Source organism: Pelodiscus sinensis, chromosome 6 (genome assembly GCF_049634645.1).
Source record: "Pelodiscus sinensis isolate JC-2024 chromosome 6, ASM4963464v1, whole genome shotgun sequence".
NCBI lineage: Eukaryota > Metazoa > Chordata > Testudines > Trionychidae > Pelodiscus > Pelodiscus sinensis.
In genome coordinates, this window is record NC_134716.1 from 89,651,902 (window position 1) to 89,677,805 (window position 25,904).

Consider the following 25,904-nt stretch of genomic DNA (forward strand, 5'->3'; position numbering starts at 1 on the left):
CCCTGACCAAATGAAATTATCTGAAGAGAGAGAAATGAAATAAAAGAGAGTCAGGCATGGGTGATAACCTAACGAGAACAGTGTTTTCAAACTAGTTATTTCCATGTTATCTATTTAGGATTCTGTTTTGGAGAAAGAGGGCTGATCCTGTCATTTATATACAATGCACAAAGAAAGCTTTTTACATACACTGGAAAGAAAAAACTGCCCAGAAGGAGTCTAAATCTCCTCAACAAATTTTTTGCATGACATTGACATTGATACTGGGAAGCAGATAAAATTTCAGTACAGGAAAAAGATCATAAAAGACTGTCCTTTTCAGCTCCACATTTTAGTTCTAATATGTAAATAAATCCCACCTCCTCGGTGACGGAGACCGAGAGGACTTTCTCTTTGATGTTTTGGATGTTTTTGGAGATTTAGAAGGACTTCTACTCTTCCTCCTACGCCTTTCTCTATAAGACCAAAAAGTTCAAAATTAGGCAATGAAGCTACACAATATATCAGACAATGGTGTAAGAAAACAGATGGTACTTAATGTTGTTCTCTGGCATGACAGCTGGTTGGCACTGTTGATGTCCTGCAATGTACTGGCAACTACTAAGTATATGCTTCATTGACTACACATGAATTACCCAAGTCAAGAAATATAAGGCTTTTTTTTACGTGAGAATTTTGTGGGACCCAGTCATGGCGAAGGGAAGTAGCAGGAGATTATGCTTTTTCAGATTTCTGCTAGAACACATTTCTGGAAGGGAATAAATTTAGAGTGTTTGGGCCAAGAATGTAGTTATATTGGGTGATAATGGGAATCTGATAAAATTACACTTACTATTAGCTACTGTCAGTCATTACAGTAAAGCCCAGGATGACACCCTCATGGTACTAGAACAGTAGTTCTCAAAAACAATAGCAACCAAAGTACCCCATTTTGATTTAAAAGTTTTTGGGGACCCCTTGCCCTGCCCCTTTATCAAGGCCCCTCCTCCCGCTCACTCCATCTCCCCTCCCTCTGTCATTTGCTCCCTCACACCCTCAGTTTCTTTCACTGGGCTCCAGCAAGGGGTAGGGTGGGAGAGGGAAGTGACAGCTCCAGCTGGGGTTATGGGCTCTAGATAGGGCCAGAAATGAGGGGTTTGGGATGTACGGGATGTAGGCTCCAGGAAGAAGTTTGAATGTGGGAGGGGACTCTGGGCTGGGGCAGAGGGTTATGGTGAGGGGTGTGTGAAGGCTCCAGCTATGGGTGTGGGATCTGGGATGGAGCTGGGAATGAGAGCTTTGCAGTGCAGGAGGTGGCTCTGGGCTGAGCCAAGGATGTGGGGCTGAAGGATCCAGCTGGGGGTGTAGACTCCGGAATGAGGTGTTCAGGGTCCAAGAGGGGGCTGGGTGTTCAAGGCTGGAGGGTGCAGGCTTGGGTGTGGGGATGGGGATGAGGGGCTTGGAATACAGGATGGAGTTTGGGACACCAGTGACGCTTATCTCCAGAGAAGTGGCTGCCAGGTTCACGTGGCCCCAAGTGCATGAGCAGCCAGTTAGGTGTCACGTGCTGCCCTCCTGCCTGCAAGCTCTGTCCCTACAACTCCCTTTGATCACAGTTCCTGGACAATGGGAACTGCAGAGCTGCAACCCAAATGGAACCAAGGCAGGTAAGCCTGCCATAGGCCTGGGCCATGGGTCCCAAGAGGCACTGAAAGGGAGGAAGCGAGGGAATTAATTGGAAGAGCCCACCCACAGATCCCAGTTTGAGAAATGCCGTACTAGAAGCTATTAATCTCAGTAGGGCCAGGATCACCGGATCCCTCCTTGGAAGAGTTTACAATATAAGAGATGTTCCTCCTTGAACACAAGAGCCAAGAATTATTATTACTATTTAACATAAATCTTTACATTATCAGTTGACTTGAGGAGTAAGGAAAGAAACTATTTATTACACTACCTTAGAATTACAAATGCATACATTTTGAAAGGATGGGTGGGAGGGAAAGCTTTTCAATGGTCTTGTCTTGAGCTTGGAGACCTAAATTTCCTCTACAGGAGCTAATGACACCACATTTATGTTGCAAGGAGGTGCATCCCTCACAGTGATCTGGAAAATAGGCTGGTCCTCTGGCCTGGATTAAAGAAAGCACGTAGGTTTATGCTCACATTTTAAGCGTGTGAGTAGTCTGGCTTCAGTAGGACTAATACTGTATATTTAAACTTGATCATGAGCTGAAGTGCTTTGCTGGAGGAGAGCCATGTCCTCACAGCATCAGTCCCAGAAGTGTTTCTTGTAAATCATGACAGGAAACATTTTAATATGGATTAAAACATTTCTATTACTATTACAACTCAAAGGATGGCATGCAATCATTAACAAACAATGTTGTGTTAATAAAATAAATAAAATAAAATAATATGGAAGTTGTATGGGAAGGTTGAAGCCCAACAAAATCCAAACATACACAGGAAATTCTTTTATAATTTTTAATATTTTATTAAATAGGAATTTGATTGGGTATTTTGCTAGTCATTGAGGTTGTTGTTCTAGGATTTGATCAGGTGCATCAATGAATACTCATAACTCTCACTGGCTAGAAATACAGTGATCTAGTCATTAAGATAAAGCAAGAATTATGCAGATTTTAAAATAGTATGTATACCCTAAGTTTAACATAAAACCATCAAAATGGAAGCCCCCTTTCTGTCTTTCAGAACAGGAAACTGCATCATGGTTTATTTCAGAAATTTGACCAAGGACAAAAGGAGTTCAGGACAGCTGGGTGTTTCTCAAAGAGACAACAGTAAAGGCACAACAGAAAACTATCCTGATATAATTATTTTGATCTTTCCTTTGTAAGAGGCCAATATGGCTCCAGCAGGTGATCTTTAAATTACCTGAAAATCAATAAGTAAGCCTACAACAGAGAATACAGGACAAAGTGCTAAGAAAGAGTACAAAAGAATATCATAAGAATGTAGGAGAAATACCAGTAAAGCTAAAACACAAAATACATTATAATAGCAAGGGGCATAAGAGATCCTATAAATAGACTAAGAGAGACAAAAGAAAGTGTAGGTCTACTACTTAAGGATGGAGAGCCAAAAATGGATGATGTCCACAAGGCAATATGTTTAATGCATAGTTTGCTTTAGTCTTCACTAAAAAGGTTAATCGTGACAAGATTCTTAAACACAATTAATATGAACAAGGGAGAAAGAACCCAAGCAGAAGTTATATATTAAATAATGTTTAGATAAATTAGATGTATTCAATTGGGCAGGATATGATGAAATTTGCTCTATTGTATTCTAATGAACTAGCAGTCTCATAACCTGAGACTAATGGAGGTAAGGTCCCAGAGGGCTGGAAAAGGGCAAACATAGCATCTATGTTTAAAAAGAGAAACAAACAGGACCTGTGGAATTATAGTCCAGTCAGGCTTCTATATCTGGAAAGATGCTGGAATAAACCATTAAACAATTTGTAAGTAATTAGGGGATAATACAGTGATAAGGAGTAGCCAACATTAATTTGTCAAGAACAAATCACACCAAATTAATGCAATTAATTTAATCCAGAGGGATACTGATCTGTTGGATAGAGGGGAAGCTGTATATGTGATAAATCTTTATTTTAGTAATTTTTTGACATAGTCCTGCATAACAGTCTCACAGGCCAACTATGGTAATGCAGTCTAGATCCGTGGTTCCGAACTTTTTTGATACCGGGAACTGGCAAACCCATTCACAAACTTTTGGCAGACTGGTAACATTTTATTTGCATGTTCACTGTGCAAATGATGAATATACCAATATGCAAATAAAATGTTACCGATCTGCCAAAAGCCCAGCCTCCAGAGCCAGCCCTAACCCCCTAGAACCACGCACCGCTGACCCCAGAGTACCCTACACCCAAGCCCCCCCCCCCCCGTACCAGCCTCTTGTTTCCAGAGCCCCACTGCACCCAATGCCTCCAAAGCCACTCCCAGTGTCAGCCCCCACTATTGTCCGTTCCAAGAGCCCTAGTGTCAGTCCTGTCTCCCATAACCCCTCTACTGGTAATTCAGCCTCCGGAGCCCACCCAGCACTAGCCCCACCCCTGTAGCTCCCAGTGACTGCCCTGCCTCCCTCACGTAGCCCTGCTGCCCGGGTCGCGGCAGCTCTCGGGGCTGAGGCTGGGATAGACCGCCCAGCACTGCCCCTTCTTCCCAGGGCTGTTGGGAGAGGCGCGTCCTGCTCCACCTCCCAGTCAACCTGCACCAGGCGGGGGTGGGGTCTCCTCCGGCCATAGAAGAGTGCTTCCCTGTGCTGGGCAAGGGCTGTGCAGTATGGTGTTTCCTCCTGGTCGCAGAAGAGCTTTTCCCTCTGTGGCAGGAGGGCCATGTGGGGCACTCCTGCCATGCAGGAAAGCACTCTTCTGTGGCTGAAAGGAGACCCCACCTCTGCCCAGTGCTGGTTGACTGAGAGGTGGGGCAGGACATGCCTCTTCCAACAGCCGCAGCAAGAGTGGTGTACCCCAGATCTGGATTCCAGAGCTGCCACTGCCTGGTGGCTGGGAACCACTGGTCTAGATGAAATTACTATAAGGTAAATTCATAATTGGTATGAAAGACCATATGCAGGAAAGTTATATGCTGTTAAACTAGATGGTCTATCCTAGATCTAGTACTACTCAATATTTTCATTAGTGACTTAGATAATGGAATGGACAGTATACATATAAAATATGTGGATGACATTAAGCAGGGAAGGGTTGCAAGCATTCTGGAGAACAGGAGTGATGATTTTAGATCAGTTTTCCAATTTAGCAAGATGAAGCTAAAAAAAGACAAGTGCAAAGTACAACACTTAAGGAGGAAAAAATCAAGTGCACAAATAGAAACGGGAATAACTGGCTAGGCAGTGGTACTACAGAAAAGAATCTGGAGGTTAATGTGCATTACAAATTGAATGAGCCATAAAAAGATTAATATTCTGGGGAGTATTGACAGGAATGTTATACATAGCACACAAGATAAGACTGTTACCAGCTCCGGCACCCTTTGGAGGGGTGCATATAGACACTGATATAAGAAGTGCTGCCAGCTCCACACTCCCTCAGTTCCTTCTTGCCAGAACTCAGACAGAGAGGAAGGAGGATAGTTCATGAGCAACATCTCAAAGAACAACAGTTACAAAACAATTCTTCAAGTGCTTGCTCGTGTCCATTCCATTGTAGGTGACTTCCCTATCCCAAGGCTGAGACCCATGTGGGACTAAGCATTTCTAACTGAATGCTAAGAGAACCATACAATAAATTCACTACTAAAAACAGTACAGATAAGAAAGCTTGCCAAAGCAGAGACATTCCAGCACAGCAGGAATTGCAAGGGGGGGGGGGGGGAGAGAGAGAGAAGATGGCAGCATCCTTTATAGCAGTGGTCTCCAACCTTTTTATACCCAAGATCACTTAGAGATGGTGTTGGGAGGAACCAGCTTTTAAGCTGGCTGCCCCCCAGCACCAACTGACAGAGAGGACACTAGAGGGGGAGTGACTAGTCAATTAGTCACTTATATCCCTACTTATAGCCAAAGTTTTCTGAATAAGTCCACTGTACAATATAAGTGCATCCCAAGAGTGTGGCTTGAAGCAGGCAACACCTCAAAAAAGAGCTCTTGTTCTGAGAGAGGATACTGCATAATTATCTGAAGAACCAGAGTTAGAGACTATAACTGATATGAACTTTTGTCAATCCTTTCTATGTTAATTTCGCATAGAACAGAAAAAAAAACCAGTCTTCCTGCTCAGTATTCAAATCATAAAGCTAAATACAATAAATGCTGCTTGCCCTGGAATTTCAATAAAATATGTAATAATTTCTGAATAGAAACAAGAGTAGGACAGCTTCAATCTTCAAGGTTTCCTCCCCAGAATAAATTGAGAGAGAAGAGTGTCACAAAAAATTCAAGTGTCAAAAATTAAATTCTATCTTAATAATAAATGACATTGCAATACTGATCATGGTATTAAGGATTTAGCAGGTTATGTGTTATCTTTCACTGTACTGACAGGTTAAGATAGCATAGCAAAATTATTGACCAGTCTAACCTGCTGGAACTTCGAGATCTTCTGAGAGAACTGTAACTTCTGGGAGGTGTTCTGGATCTCTTCTCTTTTTTCTTTTTATCATCACTCTCTTTGGACCTCTCTTTTTCTCTTTCCCGTTCCTTGTCTTTGTCTCCTTCCTTGTCTTTGTCCTTCTCCTTGTCACTCTCCTTCTTTTCTCTGTCTTTCTCCCTGTCCTTCTCCTTAACCTTCTCCTTGTCCCCGTCTTTCTCCCGATCCTTTTCCTTGTCCCTTTCTCCCTCCAACTCTGTATCCTTCTTGTCACGGACTACCTCCTTCTCTTTGTCCTTTTCCCGATCCTTGACTCTCTCCCGGTCCTTGTTCCTCTCCTTTTCTTTGTCTCGGTCCTTGTCCCGGTCTTTTTCTTTGTCTCTGTCCCTATCCTTGTCTCTGTTTCTCTCTTTGTCTTTGTCCCTCTCCCTCTCCTTTTCTTTGTCTTTATTTCTCTCCTTTTCCTTCTCCCTGTCCCTATCCCTGTCCTTCTCTTTGACCTTTTCTTTTTCCTTGGTCTTTTCTTTGTTTTCTTTGTCTTTTTTCTTGTCCCTAAAAAAAGAAACATTTAACTGTCAATGAAATGACCATAACAAAAAGCTGAATTCACTTCTTTACCCTTCTAATAAATGCTCAATAAAACTTGTAACTCTCCTTCACAAATCACCACAACTATGCAAAATGTAAATTTCCCACACACCTCATTCCTAACAATCTAGCTCTTTTTGCCCCTGCAGCAGCTGAAGGAAGAGGTGAAAGAAAGAAAGAAAATCAATTAATCTTCAAATAGATGACATTATACCATAGGAACAGACTATGGATAAGTGCAGTCTATAACCTATGGACATTTAAAGGAACCCAACTGTGGGCAATTAGATTTTTTTAAACTTGGCTTTTAAATATATGTTTTCTTGTAACAGGGAATCCATCATCATAAAATGAACATTATCTTATTTTCAGAGAGGCAATTCATCAGTCTGGTTTAAGCTATAAGGAGTTTGCAAGCTACCCAAAACGGGAGAAAGAAAACAGAAACATACGGATCATGGAAGGATGGCACACTGTAGAGCCTCATGACTAAATGCTATCTCCTGAGGAAGATGGAATATCCACATGGCAATATTTTGTGAGAGTGGACAGATGCCCAAAGTGCTACTTTGCACATTTCTTCATAATAAACTATTTCAGTGTACATGAGGAGTAGATATAGATGTTGTAGAATGACCTCTTATAAAAGATTGAAGGATTTTACCCCTTTTGTGTAAGATATTTATTACTTGTAGCCACCACCAGATGGTTACTTTGGAGTTATAAGGCCATTTTTGCCAGAATGGTCTTTTTCCAGAATGAGTTTACTCTGTCCAATTAATATTTAATGGTTTGATAGACTTTAGGTGATGTCATTTAGCTTCCCTAGAATGAAAAGAATTGGGACAGATCCAAGACAGAAAAGAAACTGAGGAAGCACTCACTGGTTCCAAGGCCTGCTCTTTTAGGTCAATTAAAAAAAATTCAGCTTCCCCCAGCCACACAAGCTTTGATTGGAGAATGACATTTTGCTACTCCCTTGGTGAACCTGAAAATATGAACATCTGAATACAAGCTCTCTTTTCAGAGCTGAGAAGGAGATGACTCATAATGCAGTCATATGAACATGTAAGAGGCTGAGGTTTAGACCTTTACTTAATCTATCACTTTTAACAGTTAATGAATTAGGGATGTAAGCAACTAATCAACTAGTCGACTATCCAATAAGCAAAAGCTTTATAGTTGACACACTAGTCGACTAGTCACTTGCACTCCCATGCTGCCTCTATCAGAAAGAGGCAGCAAGTGGGGGAGGGAGAGGTGCTGGGGGGAGCCAGCTAAAAAGCCAGTTCCCTCCAGCTCCGTGCGGATGGGCAGGGATGCAGTAGCGGCATTCCAACTTTTAAATGTACACGAGTCCCTCCTGGAACTCTTTGTACATTTTAAAGGCAGAACGCCACACTAGTCCTTACTGACTAATCAAGTAGTCGATGAGAATCCCATCAACTATTCACTTAGTTAATTAATCAAAATTTAACATCCCTATACTGAATATGAGCCAACGCTATGTTCAACACATCAATTTTTGAAGACAAATCAGGCCAGGTCTACTCTAAGGGATAAGTCTGAATTAAGATACGCTACTCCAGCTACAATAATTGTGTGGCTTTGTACCTTGATTTGAACTTTTGTGCTGTCCCCACCGAGTGGAGGTCAACAGGAGAAATTTTCCCGTCAACTTCCCTTCTCTTCCTCATGAGGAAGAGGAGTATCGGTGTAGATGCAGATGCTGCAGATGCTGTCAGCATACGATTTAACTGAGTTAGTGGGTCCTTACTAGACTTGCTAAATTGAAATCCAGAAGATCGACCTCCAGAACATCGATCCGTGGGTAAGTATAGAGGGACCTAAGTCATAGTACTAGGCCTGATGCATAAAATTCCTCCTGGACTGGAGGAATACGCCCAGTATTTGCTTGGAGTAACAAGTTCCCACAGATTCATCCTCTCAAGTTCTACAATAGCAGTTAAAACTTGTCCAGGTTGACTACAAAATGGTTTCTAAAACAGGCTACCAAGAGGGGACTTACTCTAAACGGCTCACAGGTGTGGGTAGGGCTCCCTTCAGACAAACTCCAGCCATATGCCCCATAATGCCTACCTTTCTCCATCAGAACCAGTGTTTGGTCAAAGCTTTTTCCACACAAGCCTTCAGATGATCAAGACCCAGTAACCAAACAGTCTAGTGGGAACATCATTTAAGGGGAGCCTGTGAAGACTGCTCCCACCAATGAGACATACGATCTAGAGGGGCTGAACCGATAAGGAGCATGTCACAACAAAACTTGTGGCCAGAAGGAGCTAGTCATCAATAGATCAGGCCCAACCTGATCTAGTAAGGTGACATGCTAGAGGAGTCTGTGTCATGGGGAGAGAAGAAGAGGTCAAATTACATACAAATCAGAAGCTCCCCTAAATGCACAAGGTAGAGTATACAGGAGAGCTTCTTCCAGATGGAGGCAGAACACAAAAGACAATTTTGGCGCCAAAACTTCTTCCAGTAAGCTGCCTTCATGAGCACCTGTGGATATGGATATTCCATAGCACAACCAAGAGTGATGGATTGCCTGTGTATGAGAAATATTCTATTATTCAAAAGATGAAGAATTAGCCTGATGGAATCTTATAGTTGGCCAAACCAGACAGTCAAGAGGAATAAAAATTAACAAGTGGATTTGGATTAGGCCGGCAGCAAGTTAACACTTTGCAGTACAAAGATGTATAGTTTGCTTATAGGAGGGAAAGCAACCAACCTGAAATAACTAGAAAAGACAGCGCTAAACACGCCCCCTCCTTACACAGGATGTCATGTTATGAATATATGCTGATTTGCATCCAAATATAATCCTAATTTAAGATGGTACAACAGTAATAGTTTGCATCTACTTACACATTGGCTGAATTTGTCATGTAGAGTAAAATTTTCAAACATGGTTGACTAAAGTTTGGCATTTAACTAAAAATTTCCTTACTTCAATGATGCTCAATTGTAGTGACCATTGACTTCAGTAGAAGTTGAGGTAGCTCAGTATCTAAGTTTTAGGGACCTCAGTTTGAAAATTTTAAACATAGTATCTATTTTGTGTTGTTTTCTTCTTGAGGAAATAAACATTTCAAAGACCATACAAGCATCACATATCTACAGCCCTGAAATTGATAGTCAGAAAATTATTAAATAGAAATACCAAAAAATAAATTCAAGACAGAATAGTTTAGAGATTAGCTTAGCAAATTCATTTTTCACTTGCAGTCTACATTTTATAAAGCTTTCCCAAAAGCTATGAACTAGATAATAAAAAGTGTAACATCAACTGTTAGCAAAGAAAGCTCACCGGGAACGAGAACGACTTTTTGACTTTCGCCTTTCCTTTGACTTGGAACGTTTTCTGGGAGGACTTTTGGATCTACGCCTATCCTTCTGACTAGAGAGTGATCTATTGTGTGATCTACTCCTGCAGCAACAATATCAGAGAATAAATACATTTAACTTTGAGACTTTAGGAAAGAAACTGAAAAATACATAAATCATGGAAATTAAATACACAATATTTTATCTAATTATTATACTAGTCCACAGTAAACATTTTCACAGTTCTCCACATTTAAAATTTGATCAGACTCTCCCACCTCTTTCAAAATATACCATTAAAAAAAATCTTCCTGCAAAGTCATATCAAAGAATAACATATAGAGTCATCAGTAAAACAGTTATGAATCAAACAACTTAGCCTCTTTGAACATACTGCGAAATACGAAACCATGAAGTTATTATACCAATGAGGTGTGAACGAATACAAAATTAAATCTGCACTAATCAGTTCATGTTATTGGCATGCAATACAGAACTATGGTTGCTCAGTTAATGTATTTATTTACTCCTGTGGTAAAAATGCGATTGTGCTATTTGAATTTTATTGTAAGTATCCTTTTATAATAATCTAATTTTACCATATATTACTGTTAATTCTATACTTTTTTATTTACACAATCTGGCTCAGTTGCAATGTTATAGGAGCCAAGATTTTGGATCATCCTCATCCTGTGTTTTAATTATTAAATGTAACATTGTATTAATGTTTTCTCTTGCATTTCTTTTCTCTCTCTTTTTTAAGGATGGTGCTAGTTGATTGAAAGATCAGAGACTATAATTGTATATCGAAATGAACATAGCTTTAAATGTGCTATTTGAGGTTCATATACGCATAGTTCTACCTGTGTTTATTTACCTTATCTACCTTATCAGAAAGGCAAAAGCGCAATTGGAATTGCGACTGGCAAAGGATGTGAAGGATAACAAGAAAGATTTCTACAGGCATGTTAGCAAGAAGAAGGTGATCAGAGAGGGTGTGGGACCCCTACTGGATGAAGGAGGTAACCTAGTGACAGATGTTGTGGGGAAAGCTGAAGTACTCAATGCTTTCTTTGCCTCTATATTCACCGACAAGGTCAGCTCCCAGACTAATGCGCTAAGTGACGCAAGATGGGATGAAGATGGACAGCCCTTGGTGGGTAAAGAACAGGTTAGGAATGATTTAGAAAAGCTAAGCGTACATAAATCCATGGGTCTGGACTTAATGCATCCGAGGGTACTGAGGGAGTTGGCAAATATCATTGAGGAGGCTTTGCCCATTACCTTTGAAAAGCCATGGAGATTGGGAGAGATCCCGGATGACTGGAAAAAGGCAAATGTAGTGCCCATCTTTAAGAAAGGGAAGAAGGATGATCCAGGGAACTATAGGCCAGTCAATCTTACCTCAGCAGTCCCTGGAAAAATCAAGGAAGGGATCCTTAAGGAATCCATTTTGAGGCACTTAGAAGAGGGGAAAGTGATCAGGAATAGTCAGCATGGATTCACAAAGGGCAAGTCGTGCCTGACCAATCTGATTAGCTTCTATGATGAGGTAACTGGCTCTGTAGACACTGGAAAGGTCAGTGGAAGTGATATACCTCAACTTTAGCAAGGCTTTTGATACGGTCTCCCACAATATTCTTGCCAGCAAGTTAAGGGAATGTGGATTGGATAAATGGACAGTAAGATGGATAGAAAGCTGTCTAGAAGGCCAGGCCCAGCAGGTAGTGATCAACGGCTCGATGTCAGGATGGCAGTCTTTTTCTAGCAGAGTGCCCCAAGGTTCGATTCTAAGACCAGTTTTGTTCAACATCTTTATTCATGACGTGGATGAGGGGATGGATTGCACCTCAGCAAGTTTGCTGATGACACTAAGCTCGGGGCGAAGGTAGATACACTTGAAGGCAGAAAGTCCAGATTGACTTAGACAAATTGGAGGATCGGGCCACAAGAAATGAGATGAGGTTCAACAAGGACAAGTGCAGAGTCCTGCACTTGGGACGGAAGAATCCCAAGCATTGTTACAGGCTGGGGACCGACTGGCTAAGTAGTAGTTTTGCAGAAAAGGACCTGGGGGTTACAGTGGATGAGAAGCTGGATATGAGTCAACAGTGTGCCCTTGTAGCCAAGAAGGCTAATGGCATATTAGGCTGCATTAAGAGGAGCATTGCCAGCAGATCCAGATATGTGATTATTCCCCTTTATTCGGCTGTGGTGAGGCCACATCTGGAGTATTGTGTCCGGTTCTGAGCCCCCCCACTACAAAAAGGATGTGGACGCACTGGAGGGCAACCAAAACGATTAGGGGGCTGGAGCATATGGCCTACAAGGAGAGACTGAGGGCGTTGGGTCTGTTTAGTCTGTAGAAGAGAAAAGAGTGAAGGGGGATTTGACAGCAGCCTTCAACTTCCTGAAGGGAGGTTCCAAAGAGGCTGGAGAAAGGCTGTTCTAAGTAGTGACAGATGGCAGAACAAGGAACAATGGTCTCAAGTTGTAGCAGGAGAGGTCCAGATTGGATATTAGGAAAAACTATTTCACTAGGAGGGTGGTAAAGCACTGGAATGTGTTACCTAGGAAAGTAGTGGAGCCTCTATCCCTAGAGATTTTTAAGTCTCGGCTTGACAAAGCCCTGGCTGGGTTGATTTAGTTGGGATTGGTCTTGCCTGGGACAGGGGGCTGGACTTAACGACCTTCTAAGGTCTCTTCCAGCTCTATGGTTCTATTTCAATGTACGTAGAGGGCACTAGATATATATATATACACACATTGCACATACAGAGAATTCATAGAAGTTTATCAAAGATATTGGAATGAATGCACTACTCAGGAGTGGCAAAGTCACAAGAAATTTATGCTGTTCAACACATAAAGCCAACAGTAATTGTATACTGTACTATACAATACCACTATCTATTCTGTATATGGCATATATATTACAGGGAACTATTTTTCAATGTTTTGGAGAATTCTGAAAAATTAATTTAGGCTTTCTTCTTTAAACCGCCTTTTCTCCATGGTCATTGTCATTCCTACTATATACAATACATATCATGTTATCCTTTCTAAGCATTCAACTAAGCCACTTATTTAAAGACAGTCACTGAAATTATGAAACGTCAAAAATGAGATTGTGCATACACATTATGATGTAGTTTTAATGGTAAGATTAGTATGATTTGTTTTGGGGTTTTTTTGGAAAGTCTTAGTGCAGGGAAAAGACTGAACAGTGAATAACTCAACTGTTCAACATTTCTTTTTGCCATCGTCAAACAACGTGTGGACAGGCAATCTTAATTATTGCATTTTTTATACCCAGAAAAAACTGGTCACTCACCATGAAACAGGGCAAAATCATACAACTTGATAGATTTCACAGGAGAGACCAGCATTTCTCAAATTGGGAACTGCAGGTGGGTTGCAAGGTTATTTTAGGGAGATTGTGGTATTGTCACCCTTACTTCAGCCTGGGCAACTTGAGAGCAGCGGCTGCTGATTTGAGGGCCCAGCTCTGCAGGCAGCATTGTAGAAATAAGGGTGGAAATACCATACTTGTACTATGCAGGTTGTAATTCTACCTTCAAAAGTTGGGATCCCTCTCCAGCTCTGAAGGCAGTGCTGCCTCCAGCAGCAGTGCAGCAATAAGGGCTCATCTAGACTACCCAGAAGTTTCGAAAGAGGATATGCAAATTCTCACATCTTCTTCCGATCTTGCTTTCCAAACTGAAAGTAGTTTTCTGCAACTCCTCCCCTTTTTCGAAAAGCTGCTCTTCCTCAAAAAATGAGGTTTACACTTCTTTTCGAAAAATGGGGAAGGCTGCCGAAAAACCCACGTCCCAATTACTTTCACTTTTGAAAGCGCTGCTTTTGAAAGTAAGATCAGAAAAAGATATGCAAAAATTCCGTGGAATTTGCATATCCTCTTTCGAAACTTCAGTGTAGTCTAGACATAGCCTAAGGGTAACAATACCACAAACCCCCTACAAATACCTTTGCAAGCTCTTTCCCACAACCTCCTTTTCAGTTAGGACCCCTACAATTACACCATCATGAAATTTCAGATTTAAATAGCTGAAATCATGAAATTTATTATGCTTAAAATCCTATGACCAAAATGGACCAGGAATTTGGTAGGACCCTAACTAGATTCTTAAGCAATTCCAATTAAAAGGTACCATGATCAATCACCACTTAACCTTCTCTTAAATAATCGATTTAGATTGATCATTTTAAGTCTCCTAGTGCAATGCAGGTTTTCCAAACCTCAAACCATTTTTCTTTTCCAAAGCCTTTCCAATTTTTTTCATATTTTTTTTTAAAAGAAACATCAGAACTGGATGTAGTCCCTTCTGTATAACTAGAACTACAGGAAAAAAAGGGGTGCAAAAATATAACACAAAGAATGTTATTCAATATAAAGATCAGGAGAGAAGAGATAGCAAGGTAGAATTGATTCAAGGTGAATTTCTATCCCCATTCATTTAAGATTCCCATCCCTTTCAACACAACTGTATCATTTTGCGTGAACAGTATATATTAGGTATTTTTTTCTCCCTTGCATTTGTTCTTTCCTTTTTTTAACTTTCTTAACTTCATTTTCCCCTTTATAGCACTGTGAGTCTTATATTTTGTCTTTTTCAATATAACTTTTCTATGTTGGGTAAATATTTAACTTCTTTTTTCTCTCAATTCAATTCCTCTCTCTCTTATTTTGTCTTCTTCCTTCGCTCCTCTATCATTCCTTTCTTCTCTTGTGTTTGACATTTCCAACTACTATACTTTCTCCACCTTCACCTTGGATTACTGAACACTTCTAATCACTGACTGGGGTGTGCATGCATGTTTTAAATCTGCCCATTTTCATATTGGGGTAACATCTTCATCATATGGACCCAGAAAACCCTGGAAGAATTCCACAGGGATTTCAACAACTTCCACCCCACAATCAACCTTAGCCTAGACCAGTCCACACAAGAGATCCACTTCCTTGACACTACAGTACAATTAAACGACAACCATATTTCCACCACCTTATAGTGGAAACATGCCGATCGTTACACGTACCCACATGCCTCTAGCTTCCATCCAAGACACATTTCCCAATCAACTGTTTACAAACAGGCCCTAAGATACAACTGGATTTGCTCCAATCCCACAGACAGAGACAAACACCAACAGGATATCTATCAGGCATTCTTAAAACTTAAACACCCACCTGGGGAAGTGAAAAAACAGATTGCCAGAGCCAGATGAGTACCCAGGCATCAGATTCTTCAAGATAGGCCCAACAAACAAAACAACAGAACACTACTAGCCATCACCTACAGCCCTCAACTTAAACCTCTCCAGTGCATCATTAACAATCTACAGCCTATCCTGGAAAGTGATCCCTCACTCTCACAGGCTTTGGGGGACAGGCCAATCCTCGCCTACAGAGAACCCCCTAACCTGAAACGAATTCTTTCCATCAGCCATGCAGCACATCTCCATCATACTCACCCTGGAACCCATATCTGTAATCAACTCCGGTGCCAACTCTGTCCACACATACAAGCAACGTCATCACAGGACCTAACCACATGAGCCATCACACCAGAGGCTCATACAACTGCACAACCACCAATGTGATCTATGCCATCAAGTGCCAGCAATGCCCCTCTGCCATGTATACTGACCAAACTGGACAGTCTCTACGACAAAGGATTAAAGGACAAAACTCAGATATTTGAAATGGTAACACAAAGAAACCTGCTGGAGAACACTTTAACTTGCCCAGGCACCCACTAATAGATCTAAAAGTGCCTATATTATTACAAAGCAATTTCACAAACCAGCTGGAGAGAGAAACTGCCGAACTTGGTTTTATTTACAGTACAAGTTTGACACCTGTAATCAAGGTTTGAACAAAGACCTGACCTGGATGGGGGCTTCTACATTCTACACCCATATGATATAAAAAGCTAAACAACTGGTACTTAGAGCCCACTCTATTAGCTTCATTTAGCATGAACACGCTAATTGACAATATTTTTTTACTATTTTTTCCCTTTTCTTTCCCTCCCTATCCCTTCTACTTCTCTATTTATTTACACCCTACACCCCTGATTCCATTCATCTGAAGAAGTGAGTTGTGCTCACGAAAGCTCATACCACCATCAACATTTTTTGTCTCTAAGGAGCTACAGTACTATTTGTTGTTTTTTTAAGTTTTTGGAGGGAAAGGAAATACAAGGTAGGCATTATTCACTCTTCGACCAATAACACATTCAAGGTCCTACATATGGCACCATTAGGGCTAGAAAAAAAAAGGCACTTAATTTTTACAATCTTCTAAAAATTAATTGCATTTTTCTTTCTCTCCAAGTCCTGTTCAATTGATTCATGGTAATTAAAGTAATTTGGCTCTACAGATTGAATCTAGTTTGGCTTTCCAGCCTTCGCACTAACATACTTTTAAGAAACCTTTCTCTATAAAACATGGTAGATCCGAAACATATGATGGTGTGATATAAAAAGTTTGAATAGTCTTCATTTTGGATTACATGCTCAACCTATCTGGAACTTAGTACTTGGGTTTAATGTGACTATCACAAATCCATGTTGATAAATTCTTTATGCCATATCATCATTTACAAATATTTTCTCAGTACGTATGTGTTACATTCCAATATAGCATATGCATTTACTGAATGTCAAATCACAGAAATAAATACAGATTTATTTCAACATGCAGACACTCAAGTCTGCACACGTGACTTATTTCTGCATAAATATCCTCAATATGTACTTATGGTGAAGAAAATGACATGCAGGGATACATTTTTGTCAATACATTACAATTTACCGTTTGAACCTTTTTTCTTCTAACTCTGGGGAAAAAAAACCACATCCCTTACAGAAATCTTTCTTATAGAGGTAGGCAGGAAATGTTTTTGTCCCACAGGAATTTTCAAGATTTTGAAATTTTCTGTCCAAAATCAGGATGAAACCACCAGCCATTTTGAACAGATGACAGCTCCTTCTAGGCGCTGTGTACCCCTGGTGAGGGGAGGAGATTCACATGCTCCTCTACCCGAGCCAATCGGAACCTCAGGGCAGGGGACTGCAATTTGCTGATCACAACAGTTGGAACAGCGAATGACCTGATGCCATCTCCCCGTCCCTAGGTCTCAAACGAGGAGGGGGCTGGGCCGCGGGAGAGCAGGCCACAGGCCAGATCAAATGTCTTGGTTGTCTTGATTTGTCCTGTGGGCTGTATCGTGCCCGCCACTGCTCTAAACCCTGAGGAACAAAAAAGTGCATAAAATCCCAGCAACACCGTTGTTCTACAACACAGGATGCATCCACAAAAGAAAGTATCCAAGGCAAAGGGTTGTTTTGCCTAGACCAGTGCTTCACAAGTTAACATGGAATAATCTGTCAACTACATGCGAAACTAAATCCAGCTCAATTAGAATAAGGCCTCTGTGACTGATGAATTTGAGATGAAAATAAGGGGATGATTAAGACACTAAAAAGCTGGGAATGGCTGAGGGAGGTTTATTCTGAAAATGCTGTTGATTCTCTGGCAGTATTAGAATGATCTTTAATTCAGTAAGTGTCCAGAACGGACTGGAAAATAAATTAATCATACTATTAAGCGAAGCACTGGATTCAGTGCTTTATCTGTATCTGGTATTAAAGTAGGCAAATGACAATTTGGTGTTAAAACTTTATTAGTACTGAATTATCCAGAGACAAAAGAATCTGAAAATTGAGCTGAGACATACATAAAGCTTTCCTAAAGAGAAAAAGTTGTCTAGTTATGTGCTGACTGTCCCAAATAGGTAAGGAACAAGGAAGCATTCAGAAAATAACTGACAGTTAAAAAAATTAACAGCACCGAAAACATTTTCTGGTCACAACTACTGGAAGAAGCTGCAAAACTAAAAGCCAATCCTTTAGCAGTTGAGCAAATCACTTCTCTTTGGTAGTAGATGGATGTGATGACTCTCTATGGGTCACCTACACTGTCCACCATGGAGTTCTGATAGTTGCCATATCACAGGAAAAGGCATTCAGGGACATGGCACAACTGCTGATACAATATTAAGGAAACTTGGACTTAAAAACTTATTTTGCATTCCTTTCTATGCTAAATTTCTCTCACTCTTGTTATCTGAGATAGTGGATACTATCCAAATGGTTATGGAGACAGAAAATTCTAAGTTTCAGAGAACAGGAATTCTGATTCCAGGAGACATTTACAAAATTGAGATGACAGTAGTTTACCCTTATCTCATTTATGGGCTTAAAAAAAGGCTGCAACTCACTTTTTAAGAGTATGCAGACAACTTTTCTTCCATGTTAACATAAAATCTAGAATACAGAACTTCATCAAATTTTAAACAGTAAAAATCAAAATAAATTCTCAGACCAAAATTGGAGTTGGGCTAAGTAAGAAAAAAATAGGTACAATAGGTGCGCTTTTTTGTTTCACGTGCATTTTCACATTGAGTCTGTTAAATAACATTTATAATTTTGGGATGCTAGAAGTATCATATTGGCTAAAGTTATCAAACAATCCATAACAACAACAACATGAAAAAAAATCTGACAACACTGTCCATTAGCAAAGCACATTCTGAAATCTAGAGCTATCAAAATTTAACAAAATCAAGCTATTGAAATGTGAGCATCTTATCTTTGTCTGTGCTATCTGAAATTAGTCCCATATTTTTTCAATACAACTTCAAAATAGCTTTTCTATTATGGTAATCTGGTTTTGGGGAATGAAAACCTGTTGAAACACAGAAAGTTCTTATTTTGGTCCAGTCATAGTACCAGACAGTTCAAGATATCTCTCCCTGAGATTCTTAGTTCAGAACTCAAAGACAATCTCATAAACTCTTACCATCAAGAAATAATGCAGTGTGAACTCTTAGTGCAGAATGGAAAGCATTCTTACCTGCGTTTTGAGTGTGATCTTTTCCTTCTAGACCGGGATTTTGAACTAGATCTGGACTCTGATCGAGAATGGGAACGAGATCGACCGCCTTTTCTTTCACTGGTCTTTCCAGACTCTGAGAGGAAAAAACCACTTTGCAGTGTAAGCTCAGAACATTTAAAGATCCCAGTTAACAATATGGCACAAGTGGAATGTACCACATATAGTGCAATGGGCCTACTCTCTGCACATCTTCCTTCTTTGCAAAAATCCTTCAGAAACATCCAAGAAAGTCATTGCATATACTCGTTGAGTGCAGCCATCCTGCAGCAGTACACATAAACCAGATAATTATAAACAGCTAGCTGAGTAAGGAATGGGATTTATGTTGCTGCCACAATGCACAAGATTATAACATGTTCTCTTCTTGGCTTATTCAATTAAATTACTAAAAAAAAACCAACTTCTGAGAATAGACAAAATTCACAGAGTAGCAATTTTGAAAACCTGCATAAAAATTCAAATAATACTCAGCCCTTAAAGCATTTTATATTTTCAAAGCACTGTATAAATATTAACTACTTAATCTTCACAACACTCTGGAGAAAGTAAAGGTATGATCCAAAACCATAGCATAAATGTTTCCCACTGACTTCGATGGGCAGTGAATCTTAGGTTCTAAATGAGTAAAATTAAAGTGTTAAAGAAATAACTAGGAAATTTAGAGTGTCTTTTTCTTCCAGCTTTGTTCAGGGCAGATAATTATGCACTGTCTAGGTTTGTTAAGGATAAAGAAACATTTCAAAGATCTATGAACAATCTTAATTGAACTATTTTTTCTTTTTTAGAATTTAGGAATTTATTTAATGATACGTAGAAGACAAAAAATTGATAGTGAAAGATTTAATGTCCATAAAGAACTTAAAACATAAATAAGTACTAGTGTTAACCATTATTGGATATTGTAATAGTATTAACTTCACAATTTTAAAGCTATTGATGCCATTCTTTGAGCAAACCTTTGAAAATAAAATACTTTAAAACAAATATAAAAAGTAACCTGGATTCCACTTGGTTTGTCTCATAAGAAAATAATTTTGATTACCAAAACACATTGCTCATCTTAGAGGAGGCCTTTCTCTGTCTGAAAATGTTCTATAAATGCATGTCAACAAGATACACATGTTGAGATACACTTTTTTCATCCTAACTAGCAAACATAATTGACTTACCAGGCTCAATAGCTGCAGATATGAAAGACTGGGCTTCCCTTACTCTCTTCATCACTTCTTCCAGTTCTTTAGCAGCAGCTTGTGGTGTCATTTCAGGAGGTTTCACTATTGCATTATTGGAGTGATTTATTCTAAAGTAAAGAACAAACATAGCTTTAAATTTATGCTCATGAACACTTTTTTTACTTGTTTTCTTTTAAATCAAGATATACATTACACTATATCAAAAATTAGTATGTTTAAGTTTTTTCCTTATAACAACCAATAATCAGTATGCATTTATATAGCATACCAAGTTTTTATTGCCCAAAATACTTTTTACCATGAACAAATGCATTACAACATTAGGGATGTTACAATGCAGGCATTGTGTAAACATGTAACCACTGAAACATGTAGGAGCCCTAAATGTGGCTACCTGATTATATGCACCCACAGCCAGCTCCCCGAGAGCCAGGATGTACCACTCCTGGAGAGCCAGCTGCTACCCCCACGCTACAGACACAATAGCATGGGGCAGCAGGTGACTTCCTGAGAGATGGTACACACTGAGAACCAGCTTTTAAGCCAGCTCCCCATGCGCACTCCCTTCTGCCGTCCTACACTGCTGCCTCTGGAGGGATGGCAGCCAGTTCCCCAGGAGCCTAGGCTTATCAGTTAACGGTTTACACATTTATACGCTCACATCTCTCGCAGTAATGCACATGGTGGTGTTCATATTTGTGTGGCATGCAAGTATATTTTCAAATACAAAGACATTTAACTTTTTTTAAATTAAAGGTGAAATTTATAGCCTGAAACTTTTTTTTACCACATAAGGACCACATTTAGGGCTCCTACATGGTAATGGATTTAATCCTCAGAGACGAAATATTAATATTGGCTGCTCTGTTCTACACTATATCCTTATCTGAAGTCACTTGCACGCCTGAAAATGTAAAGTGACAAGGTGTCAAAGGCTACAGAAAGCAGCATGCTGCTAATACAGGCATTGCAAACTGCTTTGTATACCAGACCTGCATAGATGAGAAATATTTATAAAGATCCTGAAAAATCTTACGTTCACAATTAATTTGGATATTTTATGTTTAGTTTCTTACTTGAGTGGCCTGTCTCCAAACATAACTCCATTAAAGGCAAGAGCACGAGGTACAGAATTTTGGTCTGCAAATTCCACAAAAGCAAACCGTGTTGGTTGTGTCTCATCACCTGCCATTCGCACAAACTTCACTTCTCCAACTTGTTTAAAAAATTCAAGCAGTTGGTCTGCTGTTGTAGTCTAGAAAGAGTAAAAAACCTTAGCTGAAGTAAAATATGCAATAAAAAACACTTATCCAACATAGTAGATAACCTAAGAACTTCAGAGATTATTAAAAAACAAAAAACAAAAAAAAACCCACCTGTATTAAGCAAAGGCAATGTGAAGCAAAACTTTTACATGTTTCTTTCCTTTCCACAATGAGTTATTTGGAAATCAACCATTTTAGAAAGAGAGTATCTATCACATTTTTTTTCCTCCACTAATCTAAAAAGTCTACTTCTATTTAAAACAACATTAATACAGTCATATTTTGAGAAGGTAAAAAATAGAAAGATGTTTCTGGATGAATCGTTTTAACACAGGTATGTTAATCAAACAAATTAAAATAATCAAGAAAAGGAGAGATGAAAATGCTTATCCCCCCCCTCTCCTCTCTACCTACATGTAGAAATGAAGAAAAACATCACTGTAAGCCCGAACTCATCATATCTGTGAATTATAAATGTATTTCCATATGAATCTGCATTTTTCAGGGTAGTTAATTTGAAATCCTCAGTTAAAAAAGGATTTTTTTATATTTCAAATAGAATAATTTCATGTGTGTTACATATACTGATTGAAAATGCATCAAAATAATGAATTTTAAAATTATGTTTCTATATATTCACCCATTCGGGGTTTTAGACTGGTATTCATCACAGTAACAGCTTTCTATTTAGGTGTAGTTCGTTAAATAAAACAAAAGCCACATTATTTAATCTTGACTATTTAAATAACCTTCTAAGATAAGTAACTCACCATTTAAGGAAGAGGACATTGTTTCCTTTGCTATGGATACAGAGGAATGATTCTCTATACTAGATAATACAACTAGTTTACCAAGACCAGCCTCTTGTGCTGGCCAATTATTCATTCCTGAGAAAAAAGTAAATTCCTTCTCCACAAGGCACTTATTCCTGAACAAACTCAGGTTTCCTCCTAAACAATATGAGCTAGGGCCACCAAATTTGGTACGTAGCTGCCTCTTCTCTTAACCTAAAGCAAGGTCAGGGGTTGGTTGTGCCAAGACAACCGGAAGCTCTGAGAAAAGGATAGTTTTTCATAACATGCAAAGAGATGGGCTGCTATTCCAAGGGACACTATATGAGAATGGCCACAGGGGCAGCGAGCTCGCAGGAGAGCTATCCTGCAGAGTATCCACTGGAGGTAGCCATACCACCAAGGGAGTGCTAGCAGGGCTGGGGCTCTGTCATCTTGCCTGACAGTAAACCAATAAGTAGCCCCCTGGCCCCAAACTTCTCCCCCCACCCCATCTCTTGGCAGCAGGCAAGAATAGGCCCTAGTGGGTGGCCTGAAGGGAAAAGTGTGTGTGTGCGCGCGCGCCGAGCGGGGGGGAGGAGGGGAAAAAGGGTGTGTGGAAAAGAACAGGCCCACGTTGGACTGAGAGGTGGCCTGGGAGGAGAAGAGGCCCCTGGCACCTCAGCCTCCTGCTCACCTCCCTCACATCCCCAAGGCCCTGCACTGACCGACCTGGGCAACACAGGGTAGAGCTGCTAGTTCCTTCATGATCCTTGATGTGATCAGTTTATTATACTCTGATGCAGAACATTATTATTTAAGCGCAGTGATAAAACAAAATCTGTAGTATTTGTTTCTTTGCAGTAGTGAACTCTATAGACGGATATATGTGAAATAATATTTCCTCCCCATCCTTTTCCCAAAAGCATTCACACCACAAAAAAAATCTTTTTTTATTTGTTCTTTTTTTACAATGAAGGATTCAATCATTATACACATGTGGGTCTTTTCAAAACTGTTTAAGATTATAAATCACAATGACATGGGCCTACATCTTCCTTTAACATTTCAAAAGTGACAAAAAGGTTGGTACCTGAGAATTCAGATTTCCAACATAAACTGTTCTTCTAATTTCATCAATTTTGGAAGGATCCACATTTCCCATAATTGGTGGCTGTGGTATGTCTCCAAGTGCTGTAATATTAGGGTCCAATGCTGCCGCTGGTATAGCTCCCAATGTGCCAAGTGAAACACTAAGCTAAAAAAAAAGAACACGATTTATAAACAAACAGAGAGCGATTGCATCTCCCAGCTATACTTTTATCCAAGAACAAAACACAAAATTCAGTATAAGCAGAGACAAAAACAAAAACAAAACAAAAAACCAAAAAAACCCACCATACACACCACCAAAAACGAAAACCACACAAACCCTAAATCTAGTCTCTCAGCCCTGGTCTACACTAGGGAGTTATTTTGAAATAACTCCATTTTTAAATAACGGACTGGTTATAACTCCTGCTTTCCATGAGGAATAACACTTATTTTGAAATTGTTTTGAAATAGCATTGAGTATGGACACTCAGCTGCTGCTATTTTGAAATAATTGGCCTCCAGAGGCCTCTCAGCTGAACTTGTGGCCACTCTGGCCACATATGATATCTCCTACAATCCCTTTCTCCACAAAGCTTAAAGCAACAGACTGAAGGAGGGATATAAACGACTAGTCAACTATCCCCGCTTAGTAGACACACTAGTCGCTTCCCCTCCTCTTGCTGCCTCTATCAAAAAGAGGCTGGAGAGAGGGAAAGAAAGGGGTGCTTCAAAGCAGCAGCACCACATGGAACCTGGGACAAGACTCTGGAATCTCCAGCTGACCCGGGGTTGCATGCAGCATTTCAAAGCAAAAGCACCGGGTGAAGCCCAGGGTCAGCTGGGGGCTCCCTCACTGATCCCGGGCTCTACGTGGCGCTGCCACTTTGAAACACCATGTGGAGCGTTGCATGGAGCCCAGGGTCAGCTGGGGACTCTGATGCCTTTGAAGTGTAGCAACCCTGGGGCTGTTCTACACTTCAAAGGCGAAGGTGCCCTTATCGAATAATCGATGTAAATTGCATTGACTATTTGATTAGCCAATTAATCTAAATGTAACATCCTCAAGATGAAGGAAAAGGGCACATGAAACTTGTGAACCTTTCACAGCCCATGCCACATAGCACCCATCTGAGCAGCCATGTTGGACCCCAGTGCTCCCTCTGAGCCCTCCATGGCTGCTCAGGATCTCTGTACCAAGCCAGTGCCCTCAGCTGTCTCTAGCCATGGGTGAAAGAGGGACTGGCCTGATGCAGAGATCCTGGACCTCATTGAGATCTGGGGGGGGGGGGGGGGGGAGCCTCCAACCTCCAAGATCTCTGCGCCAGAAGGAGGATTGCTGATGTCTACGGCCAAACAGCAACAGCCTGGCCAAAAAAGGACACGTGTGAAACCTCAACCCGGTCTGCATAAAAATAAAAGCACTCCAGAGGGCCTACAGCAAGGCCACGGAGCAACATGGATGCTCTGGGGTGGCTCCTTACACTTGCCGCTGTTATGAGTGGTTAGGTGTCATGGGGGGGGGGGGGGGAGAGGGGAGGAAGAGAATGTCACCTCCCCACCATTGTCATCGAGTCTGACCAGGACACACCCAGCGCCAGCCTTCACAAGGGTGGGGTTCTGGAGAATGAGGAGGAGCAGGCCAGCCCTTGTGAAGGCTGGCACTGAGTGTGTGTCCACCAGCCATCATTCCCACCAGCCAGGAACTGCTCCTCACCCTGAAGCCAGTCCCCACCTCCCACAATGTCTCCTAGGTGTTGAACCATCCCAGAGAAAGCACTTCAGGTGAGTTCTATAACTTTCCCTATACACATTCTGGAGCAGGCAGCAGACTACGAGAGGCTGCATGCTCTTTGCTCAGGCTACTTGGCTGGGGGGGAGGGAAGGGTGTCACACAACAGAGTGGCAGTTGGAGCACTCAGTCCCATGACGCTCTCACACATGAACCCCATGGTCCTTCTCACAAAGTTCCTAGAGAGGCCTGCCTTACTATGCCCTCGATGGTGGAACAACTTCTTCCCACGACAAGCCATCACTAAGGAGGCTAGAGTCATGGAACCACACAGAGGTGTGCAAATGGCACAGGGTCATGCCTGCTCTTGGGCAGCATCCTCTCCAGCATCACTGTGCTTGACAGGAGGGGACCAATCTCACACATCCATGATCTTTTAGGTGAAGCGAACTCGGGAAGACCTGCTGCAGGACCAGATGGCCTGCCACCAGTCCCTCATCCGGGGGCTCAATGAGGAGCACTGGGAGCGGGCCACCAAACAGGAGGAGCACTGGGCTGGCTGGGAGCAGTGGAAGGCCATGTGGGACCAGCTGGCGTGCCAGCACAAAGCCATGTGCACCTCCTGCACCTCTGTGATAGAGCCACCAGTCACCTCCGCTCCCCACCCCCCACCACTACCCCCTCTCGGCTTTCCCTTCTAAACCCCCAAGGAGCCATTGGGGCCCCAGAGCATGTGGTGATGGGACCTCTTGGGCAAAGCCATTTGAGCTACTTAAGGCAGGTGCTAGTCCCAGGCCCCACTCTCGCCTCCTCCCCCAGGTTTCCCCCCCCCAGTCCCTCCCCTGTTATAT

General features: G+C 41.1%; 1 protein-coding gene across 9 annotated transcripts in view; it reads right to left on the reverse strand.

Annotated features, from left to right (window-relative positions):
* Positions 1-25,904, reverse strand: part of SREK1 (splicing regulatory glutamic acid and lysine rich protein 1) — a 69,763-nt gene that overhangs the window by 7,989 nt on the left and 35,870 nt on the right. For 7 of the 9 annotated variants that reach the window (XM_075932373.1, XM_075932374.1, XM_075932378.1 and 4 more), the window contains 7 exons: positions 23,323-23,487; positions 21,271-21,449; positions 20,171-20,301; positions 18,960-19,074; positions 9,999-10,118; positions 6,071-6,631; positions 360-455 (listed from right to left, as the gene is read on the reverse strand). In XM_075932373.1, coding sequence (XP_075788488.1) covers positions 360-455; positions 6,071-6,631; positions 9,999-10,118; positions 18,960-19,074; positions 20,171-20,301; positions 21,271-21,449; positions 23,323-23,487 — 1,367 coding nt within the window. Of the gene's footprint in view, positions 1-359; positions 456-1,957; positions 2,112-6,070; positions 6,632-9,998; positions 10,119-18,959; positions 19,075-20,170; positions 20,302-21,270; positions 21,450-23,322; positions 23,488-25,904 lie in introns of those variants that run through there. The other 2 variants (XR_012904881.1, XM_075932375.1) reach the window with 2 other exon arrangements.